Consider the following 19,185-nt stretch of genomic DNA (forward strand, 5'->3'; position numbering starts at 1 on the left):
GGAGGTGTGTTTCGGGTCATTGTCCTGTTGAAAAATAAATGACGGTCCAACTAAACGCAAACCGGATGGAATAGCATGCCGCTGCAAGATGCTGTGGTAGCCATGCTGGTTCAGTATGCCTTCAATTTTGAATAAATCCCCAACAGTGTCACCAGCAAAGCACCCCCACACCATAACATCTCCTCCTCCATGCTTCACTGTGGGAACCAGGCATGTAGAGTCTATCCGTTCACCTTTTCTGTGTCGCAAAAAGACACGGTGTTTGGAACCAAAGATCTCAAATTTGGACTCATCAGACCAAAGCACAGATTTCAACTGGTCTAATGTCCATTCCTTGTGTTGTTTAGCCCAAACAAGTCTCTTCTGCTTGTTGCCTGTCCTTAGCAGTGGTTTCCTAGCAGATATTCTACCATGAAGGCTTGATTCACACAGTCTCCTCCTAACAGTTGTTCTAGAGATGTGTCTGCTGCTAGAACTCTGTGTGGCATTCACCTGGTCTCTAATCTGAGCTGCTGTTAACCTGCGATTTCTGAGGCTGGTGACTCGGATGAACTTATCCTCTGCAGCAGAGGTGACTCTTGGCCTTCCTGTGGCGGTCCGCATGTGTGCCAGTTTCTTTGTAGCGCTTGATGGTTTTTGTGACTGCACTTGGGGACACTTTCAAAGTTTTCCCAATTTTTCGGACTGACTGACCTTCATTTCTTAAAGTAATAATGGCCACTCATTTTTCTTTACTTAGCTGCTTTTTTCTTGCCATAATACAAATTCAGTAGGAATATCAGCTGTGTATCCACCTGACTTTTCCACAACGCAACTGATAGTCCCAACCCCATTTATAAGGCAAGAAATCCCACTTATTAAACCTGACAGGGCACACCTATGAAGTGAAAACCATTTCAGGTGACTACCTCTTGAAGCTCATCAAGAGAATGCCAAGAGTGTGCAAAGCAGTAATCAAAGCAAAAGGTGGCTACTTTGAAGAACCTAGACTATGACATATTTTCAGTTGTTTCACACTTTTTTGTTATGTATATAATTCCACATGTGTTAATTCATAGTTTTGATGCCTTCAGTGTGAATCTACAATTTTTATAGTCATGAAAATATAGAAAACTCTTTGAATGAGAAGGTGTGTCCAAACTTTTGGTCTGTACTGTATATATTTTCCTCTGCTATCAATTTTCTTGTGCTTTTAGACAACGCATTAATTCACTTGCAAAGTGGCTTATGCTGTTCTTACTATTCCAAGAACAAGATGCAGCTTTTATGTAAGGGCTCGCGCACACAAACATATTTTTTTCTGCATCCGATCTGCATATTCTCCAGGCCGAATACAGACATTCACTTGAATGGGCCTGCAAAAGATGCGGAGAGGACACTGTGTGGCGTTGGCATCCGTATGTTCGGTCTGTGGCACCAGCACAATAATAGGACATATCCCGTCCTATTCTTGTCCGCTTTACGGACAAGGATATGAGTGTTCTATAGAGGCCAGAACGTTCCGTAAAATGTGGAACACACACGGCCAGCATCCGTGTTTTGTGGATCTGCAATTTCCAGACTATGAAGCAGGCTACAGTTATGTGCATGAGCCCTAAGCATGTACTTCCTATTTTCCCTCTCCTCATATGTCAGTTTAATATAGCTTACTGATTTTGCCAAAGCCCTGCCCCATTGAGGGTTTCTATTCCTTTCAATAGGAACTGCAGTTTGGAAGAACGCAGCTATAATTCAACAGGATAAATAAAAAGTGGTAAGGTATATTTGTGCAATAAATTTTGAAGAACTAGCTTGGCATCCACTTGAATCTTAGTTTTATCTTGTTAAAGGATCAATCCTAAAAATACATATCTGAATTAGATAAACAGCTGAACACAGAGCAAATAGAGGAATTAACCCTACCAGTGTTGCAGTGAGAGGTTCAATTAATAGACACTAATACACACACAGAACAGATCTAGTAGCTAGGCTGCAGCATAGGACACAGGAGTCTGGCGGCTGGCCTAAACAGTGAATAGACTGTCATCTTAGCAACCGTGCGTGAAAATCGCACCGCATCAGCACTTGATTGCGGATGCTTGCGATTTTCACTCAGCCCCATTCACTTTTATGGGTTGCGTGATAAACGCACAATATAGAGCATGCTGCGATTTTCACGCAATGCATAAGTGATGCGTGAAAATCACCGCTCATGTGCACAGCCCCACAGAAGTGAATGGGTCCGGATTCAGTGCGGGTGCAATGCGTTCACCTAACGCATTGCACCCGAGTGGAAATCTTGCCCATGTGAACTCAGCCTACGGGCTCATGCACACAACCGTTTTTGTTAAGGTCTGCAAAAACGGGGTCCGTAGGTCTGTGATCCGTGACCGTTTTTTCGTCCGTGGGTCTTCCTTGATTTTTGGAGGATCCACGGACATGAAAAAAAAGTCGTTTTGGTGTCCATCTGGCCGTGCAGTGCCAAACGGATCCGTCCTGAATTACAATGCAAGTCGATGCGGATGGATCCGTTTGATGTTGACACAATATGGTGCAATTGCAAACGGATCCGTCCCCCATTGACTTTCAATGTATAGTCAGGAGTCTCTTTTATACCATCGGATCTGAGTTTTCTCCAATCCGATGGTATATTTTAACTTAAAGCGTCCCCATCACCATGGGAACGCCTCTATGTTAGAATATACCATCGGATCGTGAAACTCAGATCCAACAGTATATTCTAACACAGAGGCGTTCCCATGGTGATGGGGACGCTTCAGGTTAGAATATACTAAAAGAACTGTGTACATGACTGCCCCCTGCTGCCTGGCAGGTGCTGGGGGCAGACCCAGACCCCCCCCCCTCCCCCTCCCCCCTGTAGTTAACACATTGGTGGCCAGTGAGGCCGGCCCCCCCTCCCTCCCCTGCAGTTAACTCATTGGTGGCCAGTGCGGCCGCCCCCCCCCCCCCTCCCTGTAGTTAACTCATTGGTGGCCAGTGCGGCCGGCCCCCCCTCCCTCCCCTGTAGTACTGTAGATTCATTGGGGGCCAGTGGGCCCCCCGCTCCATCCCCCTCCTAATTAAAATCTCCCCCCCTATCATTGGTGGCAGCGGAGAGTACCGATCAGAGTCCCAGTTTAATCGCTGGGGCTCCGATCGGTAACCATGGCAACCAGAACACTACTGCAGTCCCGGTTGCCATGGTTACTTTGGCAACCGGGAAGCATTATACTTACCTGCGAGCTGCGATGTCTGTGACCGGCTGGGAGCTGTAAGTATAATGCTTTGTAGAAGCATTATACTTACCTGCAGGCTGCGATGTCTGTGACCGGCCGGGAGATCCTCCTACTGGTAAGTGACAGATCATTAAGCAATGCGCCACACAGACCTGTCACTTACCAGTAGGAGGAGCTCCCGGCCGGACACAGACATCGCAGCTCGCAGGTAAGTATAATGCTTCTACTAATTGCTATATCCATCCCAAAAAATTGGACAGGTCCTATTTTTTTGACGGACAGGAAACACGGATAACGGATGCGGCTGCAAAACGGTGCATTTTCAGATTTTTCCACGGACCCATTGAAATCCCAGGGACACTGTGATTATCTGAAACTATATATATATATGTATGTTTACGCTTTCGGGACTTCTCGACCAATGGTGTATATATATATATATATATATATATATATATACATTGATTGGTATGTGTGTGAGATAGACCGGGTGTCGTGTTGTTGGTGGCCTATAAGAATAAGGCGCCTACACCGGACCTCACTCATTGCACATTCCATACCAGTCTTTATGCCCTCTTTCTAACCCATTTGACTTACCACCAACAGGACCTATTTCTGTCTTTTGGGCAAAGCTGGGCAGTCCATACTTAGGGAGGGTGACAGTAGGGTCATTGCATCAGTTGGGGTGAGGGAGAGATAGTGACAGGGTTGCTTAGGGTTTTGACCCAGCACTGTGTCTTTCTGTCTAGGTACTTAGGTACCCTTCATCCTGTCGGTTAATATTTTTGCTGTCCCTGCATATGGTCCTCTCCCATCTCCGCCATCCTTTAGGAGAGTAGTGTAACCAGTGGCTACAAAACTAAGTGTTTAGTACTAAAGGGCCTATAATTTTCTCTTTAAATACCTTATTAAATGTTACGTTTTAAATGAAATAAGCTACCCATCACTTGTTAATATATTCTAGCCCAGGGATCAGTAACGTTCGGCACTCCAGCTGCTGTGAAACTACAACTCCCAGCTTGCACACTTGCTTGTTCTTGAAGCATTCTGGGAGTTGTAGTTTCAGAACAGCAGGAGTGCCGGAGGTCGCTGAACCCTGTGGTAGCCTAGTACTTTATATTACACAGATGTTTTGATGACTGTGAAAGTTTTTCACCCATTACTTTCAAGAACAGATTAGGAAAGTTCAGGAAAACTACGTAAATTAGATATCATTACACATCATATCAGTTGTCCTACTTCATCGCTTGCAGTCACATCGATAAAATGCTACCATAATCCTGAAATGTCAAACATGGCACTAGGCCTATCCAGCTGGTCCCAACAGTGGATGGTTAAAGCCTCTGTGGCCACCCATTATAGTCTGGGGCTATAGTTCCATGTGACTGACTAGCTGCGAATTTTTATGCAGCAAATCATCCACTCAACCGTACAAAGGCCACAGTGTAAAATGACCTACAGTGTGGATTTTATGCTGTGGCTCTCCCCTGCGGATTTCACCCGTTGCAATGGAGAGGGTGAAGTCTGCAGCCTTTTCCTTGGCATAAAGTACATGTAACAAATGCTGCTTGTGTTGTGGTTTTTGCTGCAGAACCATGGCAAAAAAAGAGGCCAGGTTACACAGTACCTTTATGTAGATTTTTTCATTGCAAAAACTGTATGCCTTTTTACTCAGATTGCATTTTTCGACAGGTGAAATACGCTGAATCAATGTGGTAATTGGCTATGTAGACTTACAAGTAAAAACACACAGATTTAACCTTTCACCGGTAAACAAAGCACAATCGTGGTAATGCATTCTTATACAACAGAAAACAGGCATGGAACCCAGCCTGAAGAATAAAACACGAGACTGCTGTGAAACAAACCTGTTAATAAATGATATTTATAGTTATGTTTAGCTGTTAATTAACATCAAATGATATAACCAAAATGTTGCATATTACGGTACTTAAATAGATGAGAAATGAATAATATATATTTATCTTATAAAAGGTGAGTTGATAAATAGTACAATTCCGCCATCTAGTGTTCAGAAGTAATTGACACTGCACTCATACTATGGATATTTTTAAAATGACCTCCATGATGTGTGATCAGAAAAGGACTGAAACTGAAAGGTAGCTTTCAATATGGGTACTTAACCCCTTAGTGACCAGCCTGATTTACACTATTGTGACCAAGCAATTTTTTTCATTGTCACATTCTAAGAGCTGCATTTTTTATTTTATTTTTGTCGATGTATGAAGGATTGTGTGTTTGCGGGACAAGTTGTAGCTTTTAATGGCACTATTTTGGGGTACACACATCTCATTGATTAACTTATATTAAGGCCTCTTGCGGCCGTTCCGTGCATTGGGGACCACAATTTGCGGTCAACTATGCACGGGCCCCATCCGTGAAGCAGCCGCAACGGATCCAGACCTATTGAATTCAAGTGAATGGGGCCCCAGGCGTGATGCGGGGAGCACGTGGCCGGTGCCCGCATATTGCGGACCCACTGTTTGCAGGCCACAGCCTGGGGCCTAACTCTTTCTGGAGTGGAATGGCACTTTCATCACTGACTTTTTATTTTTTATTTTACAATGTTCTTTTTGCAGGATAAATAATTAGTAGGATTTCAGTGATACCAAGAATAAATATATATTTTTTAATTCTATTATAAAACCCCCTTTTTTAAAAAGACAGATTTATCATCACCCTATGCCAATTTTCTGGCAGAAAAAAGTTGTAAACCGTGTGACAAGGTGGCATAGCGGGAATAGGTTCATTTATCTTTTATGCCAGTTTTGTAGCATAAATGAAGACTGAAATCTCACCGCAGCTCAGAGCGGACTGCTGGAGGATGCGCCCAATTTATGCCTGCATCTTGCCATAAATTAATTGCAATCCGGCAATGGATACCAAGACCGGCGTAGTATGTGCCAATCCTCATAAACCCAAAAATGACTAGTGTTCATTGGTGTTAGAATATGTGGCACTGGCAAGGTCCTCATACACCGCAGCTCCACCAGCTGCTTAAACGTGCACTTTCACACGTGTATTCCATGGACCAAAATAGATGAAACACTTCCTTTATTCATATGCTATAAAAAGACAAAAATTCTGTAATACATTACATACTCCTTTCTGCCATGTTCAGACTGCTGCATCTCTGTGCACTCAGTGTTTCCATACAGCATGGGTGTCAAACATGCGGCCCGCAATGAATATCTTTGCGGCCCGGCAGTCTAGTATCTCTGAACATGAGCGCGCTGCTATCGGCGCGCTCATGTTCTCTCAGCAGCACAGGGAGAAGGAAGCTGTCCTCCCTCCCCCTGTGCTGCTGCCGCTGCCACCAATGAGAAGAGAGGGGGGGGGGGGAGGGGCGGGCGCACTGCGCCACCAATGAGGAGAGAGGGGCGGGCGCACTGAGCCACCAATGATAGGACTATTCCCATTTCCCACACAGAGCGGCGCCCAGCAATGTCTCAGCACTCACCATTAGTCCTGGGCGCCGCTCCGTTCGCCCGCAGTGCCCCATTACTGTCTCCTCTCCTGCTCCAAATGCTGCTGATTACTATCGGAGCGATGGGAGGAGACATCAGCTTCACTAGTGGGCGTTCCTTCTCCCTGCGCTGCGATTGGACAGCGCTACAGCCAGGAAGAAGGAACGCCCACTAGTGAAGCTGATGTCTCCTCCCATCGCTCTGATAGTAATCAGCAGCATGTGTAGCAGGAGAGGAGACAGTAATGGAGCACTGCAGGCGAACGGAGCGGCGCCCAGGACTAATGGTGAGTGCTGAGACATCGCTGGGCGCCGCTCTGTGTGGCCTGATAGTGAAAGTCAGTCTTTAACACAATACAGGAGGCGGGTGCCGGCAGCAGAATCGCATTGCCAGCACCCTGCCGCTGACAGGGAGCTGCGATCAGAGGCAGTTAACCCCTTAGGTGCCGCACCTGAGGGGTTAACTGCTGATCTGCCAGTACCAGCCTCCTGTATAAAGGGGTAATTTATCATTGGTGGTGCAGTGTGCCCCCCCCCCCAACCCCCCATCCCATTAAAATCATTGGTGGCACAGTGCGCCAGCCCCTCTCAACCCCCCCAGTATTAAAATCATTGGTGGCAGTGGCCACAGGGACCTCTCCCCTCCCCCTCATTGGTGGTGCAGTGGCAGCTTCTGATCGGAGCCCCAGCTGTGTAAGCCTGGGGCTCCGATCAGTTACCATGGCAGCCAGGACGCTACAGAAGCCCTGGTTGCCATGGTAACATCCCTGATGCTGTGTGCACAAGGCACAGAGCAGCAGGGACAGTGTGAAGTCCTATTCACCCTGATAGAGCTGAATAGGACAAGGGATGAAAGATCCCAGGTTCTCGCCCCTAAGGCTACTTTCACACTTGCGTTCAGAGCGGATCCGTCTGAGACGGATCCGCTCATATAATGCAGACGGTGGATCCATTCAGAACGGATCCGTCTGCATTATATTGTAAAAAAAAAAATATTTTTTTATTTGATGCGGCCCACATAAACTTAAATTTAGTTTTTTTGGCCCATGTTAGCCTTTGAGTTTGACATGCTTGCCATACAGCAACACTATCGTACACAGCTAAAGAGCAGCGTTGCGGGGGACACGCCCCCTTTGTCAAGCTCATCTCATTTCATAATTAGCATATCCTAAGTCTGGTAGCACACAATAAAATAATATCATACAATACCAGTCTCCAATGACAGCCCCGTCAGTCACATAGTAATCTGTTACAGGAAGACGCTCAAGTTACATACTTCATTCAAGCCCTTTGGGCTCAGTGTCTCAAGCCGCTGAATCCTAAAGACTTTACGCTGCAAAAGTCTCTGCTGGTTAACACTTTCATTACCAGCCCTTTCAGCATACTCAACAATCTGCCATCGCAGTTTAAATATATTATGCTTTTTCTTTCTTCAAAAAAATCTTTTGCAACAGTGGTCTCACCAGATTTTCTTTCAAAAGGATTTATGAATAAAGAAAATGTGTGGAATACACGTGTGAAAGTGCTGGTTTACGTTGATACCATTTTGGAGTAAATAAGACATTTTGATCACTTTCTATTCCTTTCATTTTGATGGTCGATACTCATTAGCATAACTTTGCTGGGTCAGTATGATTACAGTGATGAAAAAATAAATCTGTAGATATATCAGTTTGTATTATCTGTAACATAGCCAAGATCCGTCTTGAACACCATTGAAAGTCAATGGAGGAAGGATCCGTTTTCTATTGTGCCAGATTGTGTCCTAGAAAACGGATCCGTCCCCATTGACTTACTTTGTGTGTCAGAATGGATCCGTTTGGCTCAGTTTCATCAAGCAGCGTATGGTGCTATCAAGTGAATGGAACAAGAACTTGCAATTACACTGGTCTGCCGATACGCAGTATAATCTTGAAGAGGAAGTGAAGTAGTGCTTATACAAGCACCGCCTCAAATAGCTGATTGGCGGGGTGTGGCGGGAGTCTGACCACTGCTGATCTGATATTGATGACCTATCCGGGGCATGGGTCAATTATATATACTAGGTGCACAGCCCCTTTAACCACCGTGACTGCTTTTCTCATATCAATGACTGTAACCACAATAGATTTTCCCTCATTAAATGAAGTTGTTTGAAGCTATTTGTGCATAATATTTGTCTATGTCATGTGCGACTGGGCACCCAGGGTTGTTTCTTAGTCTAAAGAACATGGGAATTTACATTTTTGTGAACAGGCAGCCCTTGGTTCTTTTCTAGGTTCCCAGGGCTGACTGCACAAGGTTTGCTAAGTCTCTTCCCCATCTTTGCAGTCACTGGTTTGGGGGTTCCTCTGATCGCATCTATTAGAGCAAGAATGAGGGTATCTTTACACTGCTCAATTTAGAATTCCTTTCTGACAATCGCCTGCTATTACATGCAGCGATCTCCTCCACAGTATGGGGAGCAGCGTTTGCTAATGCCATCACTCGTCCCTATACAGAAGCATTGTTTGCCCACATGATGACTTTGGTGACTGCATGAAAGATCCAATTACGTGATGAACGAGGCTTTTGCTCGTTCATCAGGTAACTGGCAGCACCTGGTAAGATGGCAGCTTCACATTCAAGAGGGGACAAGATATGCAGGAAGGCACCCCACCATCTGCGGCACCAGTTACACCAATGGCTGCTTCTGGAGTTGAGCCCACTATAAAATATATCTTTACTGCTGTGCAGCATTGCAGCAGCTCACTACATATTCTCAATACAAGTATGGGCAGCTTACAGGTAAATGTCTCCCTTATCAGGCAAGACCTCAGGCAGGTGAATGAGAGGATCAAAGAGGTGGAAGACAGAGTGAGCACTATTGAGGATCAGCTACCCCCAGTGAAGAGAGATTTCGGCACAATTATTCATAATGTGTCTTTACTGATGTCCAAAACCGACAACCTAGAAAATAGGTCTCACTGAAATAATCTCAGGGTGATGGGGTCCCTGAAAAGGCTGAGGGATCTGACCCAGTGGTATTTTTTGAAGATTGTCTGACCCTTAAATTTGGCAAGGACTCTCTGTCTCATGTGTTTGCCATTGAGAGAGCATATAGAGTGCCATTTCGTGCACCGCCACCAGGGCCCGCCAATCTTGATGAAGTTACTGCACTTTAGGGACAGAAATAATATTCTCAAGAAAGCCAGAGATCACCCAGATCTCCTAATCAATGGAAATAAAATATCAATTTTTCCAGATTTTTACACTGAGGTTCAGCGCAGAAGAGTGAAGTTCCAGGATGTGAAACGCCGTCTTCGAGACTTACAGATTCCCTATTCTATGCTGTATCCGGCTAAGCTGAGGGTGATGGCGCATGGAGAGGTCTGCATATTCGAAACACTGATGGATGCGGCGCAGTGGCTGGAGACCAACGAACGCTCTCTTAAATCTTCAGCAAACACTGGATGAATATACCCCCCGCTGGTTCCTGGGACTTTTGTGGATCTTGTCTGGATCAAGGGATGTGCCTGATAAGTGCAATACATTGCTTTTGTCTTTTATTTTTTCTCTTTCTTGCCTTATTACTGCGATTTATCTCTGCAATATCACATTTATAATAGAAATGTGCTAATATCTATTACTGATTCACAAGAAGTAGGATACTTTTGCCAGAGGGCATATGTTTGCCTTAGACCAATCAGGCCATAGATATATAGTGCACGATTTGCTCACTTATTGCACACTGCAGACTCTACTGTATAGCAGGCAGGTTAGAGAAGCAACTCTGCTTACTGTTTATTTAAAATATGTTTTTGATAGTTTATTTTCTATGCCGACGCCTGGCTACAGGAAGGTTTTTTGGTGTTTTTTTTTTTAGGCTACATCTTTTATGGAGTGCTTTTTTGAAAATGAATTTATGTTCATGATGTTTATGTTGAGTTGGGGAACGGGTGAGACCAGCGGTGAGACAGGTACATTAATAATTTGGTTTGGGGGGGGTCACACGCTGCAGCATTATCAGGATCACTATAGGATCCCCGGATATGTTATCTTTGGTGTTAGATGTTGCCTACTTGCCGAGAAGTCGTCTATCTTATCATTCCCTTATGCATATAGTGCTCCAGTTGGGTGTAAGGAGACCTTTTGGTGTGGGCACATGGAGGCTTAATCCTTTTTGGCTGCAGCTGGTGGATGGGGGGGTATCAGAGAAGATCCGGGAATTTTTCAATATTACGGAATCGGCCCCTATGGGAGTAGTGTGGGATGCATGTAAGGCATTTATCCATACATCAGCAGATTAGTCGCCATAAAACAAGGTCCAGGGTAAGTCTAAAACAGCTCCAGGACCTAGTCATGGAAACGGAAAAGAGAATTGTTGAACATCCCTCACATGAGAGTGAGACGTCATTGGTGATGGTGAAGACACGCGGCTCTCGATGGACAGTGCGGCCTACTTAGACCAATCTCATTTATTGACCGAACTAGAGGTGGTGCTTAAATAATTCCTGAATGAAAAAGCTCCCGGGTTGGATGGTTTAAAAACTATAGCACTCTACTATTACCACAGTTGCTATCTGTATTTAATGTCTCCCTTCAAAAAAGAGAACTGCCCGCTTCTATGAAGGAGAAAATAATAGTTGCATTGCCAAAGCCTGGGAAAGACCCCACTCTCCCCGAGTTGTATATACCGATCTCCTTACTAACTTCTAGTGTTAAAGATACTGGTAAAGGTCCTAGCAAATAGGTTACAAGCAGTCATCTCAACCATTATACATAGTGATCAAAATGGTTTTATGCCTGATAAATCTAACTTGATTAACCTTAGACAGTTATTTCTTAATATTCAGAGGCAGAAAGAATCAGAAGGGGGTTGGGCCATACTGTCCCTGGATGCCGCCAAAGCCTTTGATAGCGTTGAGTGGCAATATCTATGGGAGGTGCTGCGAGTCATGGGATTTGGGAACACCTTTATTTCTTGGATCCAACTATTATATTGCGGCCCTAAAGCTAGGATCAGAGCTAATGTTGGTACATCAGAAGTGTTTGGGTTGGAAAGAGGTACACGTCAGGGATGCTCACTGTCCCCTCTTCTATTCGCCATTGCAATTAAGCCACTTGCATGGTTACTTCGATCTTCAGATAGAATTGTGTGATTTCCCATGGGAGCAAGGGAGGAACGTGTGTCCCTGTATGCAGACAACATGCTCATATACGTTGGAGATGTGGAAGGATTGTTGACTCCTACCCAGCTCCTTCCTAGACTGAGAAAAAAGTAAAAACAGAAAACCTCTTCTTTGAAATGATTTTGAACGCTTTCTTGCCGTCAATTTCTATGTTTCCCCCGGAGAACTGTCTTGTGGTCAATTTCTGGGTTCCTCTTGAGATAGAAACTTAAAAAGTTTGTTGTGCATATAGACACACTAGATCTACCTATACCCTGGATTTGAAGTATGCAGCTCTTTCCTAGACCGAGAAATAAGCAAGAACAGGAAGCTCTTTCTTTGGAATGATTGGGAGCACTTTCTTACGGCCAATTTTTACATAAAAAAACAATATAGAGCCACTCCTGAACAACATGTCTGAAAAAATCAATGAGTGGTGTAAACTACCAATGTCCGAAATAGGTAGAAGCAATCTCCTTAAAATAATACTTATGCCGAAACGTATATGTCCTGCATAACTCCCCTGTGTGGATTCCACAACAGATCTTTTTTGGAATACAAAGGTTTTTTAGAAGCTTGATTTGGCGCAAAAAACGGGCCAGGATCGAGCTGGATATTTTACAGAGAGGAAAAGATGCAGGGGGTCTCTCTATTCCTAATCCATGGCTTTATTTTATTGCCTCACAGATGCAGCAGTTGAGGGGTTGGGGGAGGGCTCCTGGGGACAACGCATCTGCACGGCTGATAGCACACATTATAGAAAATGAATCTCCTGTGGCCCTATTGGAGCACAGTGGTCTCTCTGGCAAGTTGGTGGGACATCCTACCCTTAATTTGATATATAAGGTTTGGCATAAGTGTCGTGACTTGCTGTCTATATGGGGCTTTACTCAGGTCACTCCTCTGTCTGAAATATTTCGCCTGGAAGGGTTCTCTCCATGGGAACGGAAGGGTGTGAGGTTTTAGTATCAGCTGCAAAGAACTGGTGTGTTTAAATCATTTGAGCAATTCAGGAATGAGTTTGCCCTTCCCCATGCGTCCTTTTATCAATTTTTGCATTTACGACAAGCATTCCAGGCTCAGGCAAAGTCTATGTCGCTTATATGCACAAAAGTACCACTGCTACAACAGATTCTCACAAGTGACTCCTCGAGTGGACTAATATCATCCATATATAGGAATTTATTTGTGAAATCTATGCAGCATGATCCCTTGGTGGTCAAACAAAAATGGGAGGGGGAGGTTGGTTCTATTTCAGAGGATCAATGGAAAGCAGTACTGGCATTGACACCTCAGTTAACACTGTGCGAGGGTCAGCATATGTCCCAATAATTTCTTATTCACCGAGTATATTGGACTCCATCCTTTCTGTTTAAGATCAGGGTTAGGAACGATGCTTCCTGTCCTAGATGTGGGCAGAGTCCTGCATCCCTGATGCAAATGTTCTGGGAATGTACAGAGCTAAGGAATTTTTGGACAGGAGTGTTAACCTGTATTAAAGAAGCATATATCACTTTGTGATCCCGCCTGGTCCGAGGACGTGTGTGTTGGGAATATCGTAAATTAGGTCCGGATGTGTCCCGATGCATTGCGGCAAACCCGCGAGAGTAGGTACACAATTGCAGTCAGTTTTGACTGCGATTGCGTTCCGTTGTTCAGTTCTTATCACGCGGGTGCAATGAGTTTTGCACGCGCGTGATAAAAAACCGAATGTGGTACCCAGACCCGGACTTCTTCACAGAAGTTCAGGTTTGGGTTCAAGGTTGTGTAGATTGTATTATTTTCCCTTACAACATGGTTATAAGGGAAAATAGCAGTCTGAATACAGAATGCATAGTACAATAGGGCTGGAGGGGTTAAAAATTAAATAAATAATTTAACTCACCTTAATCCACTTGTTCACGCAGCCGGCATCTCTTCTGTCTCCATTTGTGAGGAATAGGACCTTTGATGACGTCACTACGCTAATCACATGGTCCGTCACATGATCCATCACCATGGTAAAAGATCATGTGAAGGACCATGTGATGAGCGTAGTGACGTCATCAAAGGTCCTATTCCTCATAAAAAAAGACAGAAGAGATGCCGGCTGCACGAACAAGTGGATTAAAGTGAGTAAAAAAATTTTTTTACCCCTCCAGCCCTATTGTACTATGCATTCTGTATTCAGAATGCTATTATTTTCCCTTATAAACATGTTATAAGGGAAAATAATAATGATCGGGTCCCCATCCCGATCGCCTCCTAGCAACCGTGCGTGAAAATCGCACCTTAGTCCACTTGATCGCGAAGCCCGGTATCTCCTTCTGTCTCCTTTGTTAAATAGGACCTGTGGTGAGCATTAGATACAGGTAAAGGACCTTTGATGACGTCACTCCGGTCATCACATGGTATGTCACATGATCTTTTACCATGGTGAATCACCATGGTAAAAGATCATGTGACGTACCATGTGATGACCGGAGTGACGTCATCAAAGGTCCTATTCCTGTAATTAATGTTCACCACAGGTCCTATTCAACAAAGGAGACAGAAGGAGATGCCGGGCTTCGCGATCAAGTGGACTAAGGTGAGTTAAATTTTTATTTTATTTTTTAACCCCTCCAGCGCTGTTTTACTATGCATTCTGTATTCAGAATGCTATTATTTTCCCTTATAACCATGTTATAAGGGAAAATAATAATGATCGGGTCTCCATCCCGATCGTCTCCTAGCAACCGTGCGTGAAAATCGCACCGCATCTGCACTTGCTTGCGGATGCTTGCGATTTTCACGCAACCCCATTCATTTCTCTGGGGCCTGCGTTACGTGAAAAACGCAAAATATAAAACATGCTGCGATTTTCACGCAACGCATAAGTGATGCGTGAAAATCACCACTCATGTGAACAGCCCCATAGAAATGAAAGTGCGGGTGCAATGTGTTCAACTCACGCATCACATCCGCGCGGAATACTCGCCCGTGTGAAAGGGGCCTTAGTGTTTCACACTTGTCATTACTGCATCCCGCAGTGTTTCACACTTGTCATTACTGCATCCCTCAGTGTTTCACACTTGTCATTACTGCATCCCTCAGTGTTTCACACTTGTCATTACTGCATCCCTCAGTGTTTCAGACTGGCCACTACTACAACTCTTAGTGTTTCACACTTGGCATTACTACATCCCTCAGTGTTTCACACTTGGCATTACTGCATCTCTCAGTGTTTCACACCTGTCATTACTGCATCCCTCAGTGTTTCACACTTGGCATTACTGCATCCCTTAGTGTTTCAAACTTGTCATGACTGCATCCCACAGTGTTTCAGACTGGCCACTACTACAACCCTTAGTGTTTCACACTTGTCATTACTGCATCCTTCAGTGTTTCACACTTGTCATTACTGCATCCCACAGTGTTTCACACTTGTCATGACTGCATCCCGCAGTGTTTCAGACTGGCCACTACTACAACCCACAGTGTTTCACACTTGTCATTACTGCATCCGACAAGTGTTTCACACTTGTCATTACTGCATCCTGCAGTGTTTCACACTTGTCATTACTGCATCCCGCAGTGTTTCACACTTGTCATTACTGCATCCCGCAGTGTTTCACACTTGTCATTACTGCATCCCACAGTGTTTCACACTTGTCATTACTGCATCCCGCAGTGTTTCACACTTGTCATTACTGCATCCCGCAGTGTTTCACACTTGTCATTACTGCATCCCGCAGTGTTTCACACTTGTCATTACTGCATCCCGCAGTGTTTCACACTTGTCATTACTGCATCCCGTAGTGTTTCACAACTGTGATCACTGTATTCCTTGGTGTTCCTTTTAACATAACCCAGTAGTACCCTGGGACCTGCATTTTACTTCTCCTTGTTGATCGACGGGACAATGGGACTGCAGGAGGGAGCAGCAGCCTTTCGAAATTTCTACATGCCTGTCACGGATGTAGTAGGGGAGAACACCAAAAGAGAACAAGAAGGACGGGGAAAGACACTAGGCCTCACCGCTAGGGAAGGAAAAGGGTCACCACCTATAAAACCCTGCTCCTGGCCCTAACTCCTATCCGTATGTACACAGGAACCTAGAAAACCCTGGTGACCCTTGGATGCCCTAAAGATAATGACAGGGCAGAGACCACCCGTTCCTTCCCTGGTGAAGGAACTAGCGTCTCACTGAGGCCTAGTAAACAACCGGGGGGGAGGAGGGAATACAAAACACAACAAGCGGGACACTTAACTTCTTAACTTCTGAGGATGATGGATGAACAGGACTTCAACACGAACCACACTCCAGCTCTTCCAAAACCAAACAAAGTTATCTCAAGAAAGGAGTGATGGGTAAAGACAGACTAAATAGGGTGAGGTAAAGGTCACTTGATCCACACCTGAACAGGAGGTGTGGACATAACAGCAACACACATACAAAGTAATACCAAAAGAGGCTGTCAGATCACTAATGCGTAGATAATCTTTCAGACCTTATGAGACCTGTCACAGATGTGACAATCCCATTACCTGTTTTGGGCAACCAACCTTCGTAGGCATTGCCCACATACACAGGCTTGGCGTCAACCAGAGGGTACTCATACCACAAGCGATCCACGTGCGTTTGTTTTATCCGTATTACTTGGTGTGTCACATTCGCCACTGCCGTATCTTTGTGTTTCACACTTACCACTCCTGCATCCTTCAGTTTGTTACAATTACCACTACTATATCCATCAGTGTTTCACACTTGCTACTATTGCATCCGTCAATGTTTCACACTTGCCATTACTCGATCCCTTGGGGTTTCACACTTGCTATTATTGCATCCCTCACAGTTTCACATTTGCCAATGCTGAATTCCTTGGTGTTTTACACTTGCCACTACTGCTACCCTCACCGTTTCACATTTGCCAAAGCTGTATTTCTTGGTGTTTTGCACTTGCCACTACTGCTAACCTCAGATTTCACATTTGCCACTACTGCTGCCCTCAGATTTCACAATTGCCACTACTGCAACCCTTTGACTTTACTGTGCCACTACTATACAGAAATCAGTCAATCAGCATTTACACATGAATAAGCAATGCTAACTGGATGCAGGAGAACGCTAAATTAAGCGCCGATTGCCTGTTGCCCCTCAACCAATCACGGATGTACCTCCCTAGAGTGTGTGAAAGTGAACCCAAAAGTAAGCCGTGATTGGAAGTTGTCACTTTGCCAATTGCATATTGCTAACTGCCCTTAAATTGTGTCCTGAGACTGTATTCAACTTATGATGGGCCATGAATTTCTTGCATGTTGAGATCAGAGGATCCCTATAGTTAGTATCACTGACAGACAATATATATGTACATCCAAGTGTGTGAAGGGGTTATGCCACAAGTACTCTGATTACGTTGACAGTTACTCACTTGATTCAGTTCTTCATCATTGGCTATTGCAAGCAGAATGTGCCTAGGGGTGACTCTTCCCTTTTTATTATCTCTAGCAGCATTTCCAGCCAATTCCAGTATTTCAGCTGAAACAAAAAGAATATATTAGAGTACTAATCCATCATGACAACTCCTATCCATATGCTTTATTAGGAAACATCAACAGCAAAGAAGAGTCCGACAATCATCACTACACTCTATAAGCCAAAGCAGATTGCTGATACGGAGAATAACTACCATGTACAGTAAAAGTTATAGCGTTTACAAACTATGGTACAAAAATGTGAATTTCCGCTTTTTGAAGCAGCTCTGACTTTCTGAGCACCTGTCATGTTTCCTGAGGTTCTACAATGCCCAGACAGTAGAAAACCCCCACAAATGACCCCATTTCGGAAAGTAGACACCCTAAGGCAGGCATGTCCAAACTGCGGCCCTCCAGCTGTTGAAAAACTACAACTCCCAGCATGCCCTAATAGCTGTAAGCTATCCAGGCATGCTGGGAGTTGTAGTTTTGCAACAGCTGGAGGGCCGCACTTTGGACATGCCTGTCTTAAGGTATTCGCTGATGGGCATAGTGAGTTCATAGAACAATTTATTTTTTGTCACAAGTTAGCGGAAAAAGATTTTTTTCCTTACAAAGTCTCATATTCCACTAACTTGTGACAAAAAATAAAAACTTCCATGAACTCACTATGCCCATTATGAAATACCTTGGGGTGTCTTCTTTCCAAAATGGGGTCACTTGTTGAGTAGTTATACTGCCCTAGCATTTTAGGGGTCCTAATGCGTGCAAAGTAGTTTGAAATCAAAATGTGTAAAAAATGGCCTGTGAAATCCGAAAGGTGCTCTTTGGAATGTGGGCCCCTTTGCCCACCTAGGCTGCAAAAAAGTGTCACACATCTGGCATCACCGTACTCAGAAGAAGTAGGGCAATGTGTTTTGGGGTGTCTTTTTACATATACCCATGCTGGGTGAGAGAAATATCTTGGCAAAAGACAATGTGTATTTCACAGGCCATTTTTTACACATTTTGATTTCAAACTACTTCACACGCATTTGGGCCCCTAAAATGCCAGGGCAGTATAACTACCCCACAAGTGACCCCATTTTGGAAAGAAGACACCCCAAGGTATTTCGTGATGGGCATAGTGAGTTCATGGAAGTTTTTATTTTTTGTCACAAGTTAGTGGAATATGAGACTTTGTAAGGAAAGAAAAAAAAATGAAAAAAATCATCATTTTCCGCTAACTTGTGACAAAAAATTTAAATTTCTATGAACTAGCCATGCCCCTCATGGAATACCTTGGGGTGTCTTCTTTCCAAAATGGGGTCACTTGTGGGGTAGTTATACTGCCCTGGCATTTTAGGGGCCCAAATGCGTGCAAAGTAGTTTGAAATCAAAATCTGTAAAAAATGGCCTGTGAAATCCGAAAGGTGCTCTTTGGAATGTGGGCCCCTTTGCCCACCTAGGCTGCAAAAAAGGGTCACACATCTGGTATCGCCGTACTCAGAAGAAGTAGGGGTGCACCAAAATGAAAATTCTGGTCCGAAACTGAAACCGAAAATTCAGGATGCCCTTGACCGAAAACCGAAACTGCCTTTTTGCCCAAATACTTTTAAAATACTTTTTTTTAATGATATTTATAACAGTGCCATCCACAGACCCCCCCACCTCATAACAGTGCCATCCACAGACCCCCACCCACCCCATAACAGTGCCATCCACAGACCCCCCACCCCATAACAGTGCCATCCACAGACCCCCCCACCCCATAACAGTGCCATCCACAGACCCCCCACCTCATAACAGCGCCATCCACAGACCCCCCCACCTCATAACAGTGCCATCCACAGACCCCCACCCACCCCATAACAGTGCCATCCACAGACCCCCCACCCCATAACAGTGCCATCCACAGACCCCCCCACCTCATAACAGT

The 19,185-nt window shown here is 44.6% G+C and overlaps 1 protein-coding gene across 2 annotated transcripts in view; it reads right to left on the reverse strand.

Moving 5' to 3' along the window:
- The window catches only part of LOC122928276 (core histone macro-H2A.1), a 97,363-nt gene that overhangs the window by 47,127 nt on the left and 31,051 nt on the right, over positions 1–19,185 (reverse strand). For both annotated transcript variants that reach the window (XM_044280951.1, XM_044280952.1), the window contains exon 3: positions 17,225–17,331. In XM_044280951.1, the coding sequence (XP_044136886.1) occupies positions 17,225–17,331 (107 nt within the window). The remainder of the gene's footprint in view (positions 1–17,224; positions 17,332–19,185) is intronic.

The sequence above is a fragment of the Bufo gargarizans genome, chromosome 2 (assembly GCF_014858855.1).
Source record: "Bufo gargarizans isolate SCDJY-AF-19 chromosome 2, ASM1485885v1, whole genome shotgun sequence".
Lineage (NCBI taxonomy): Eukaryota > Metazoa > Chordata > Amphibia > Anura > Bufonidae > Bufo > Bufo gargarizans.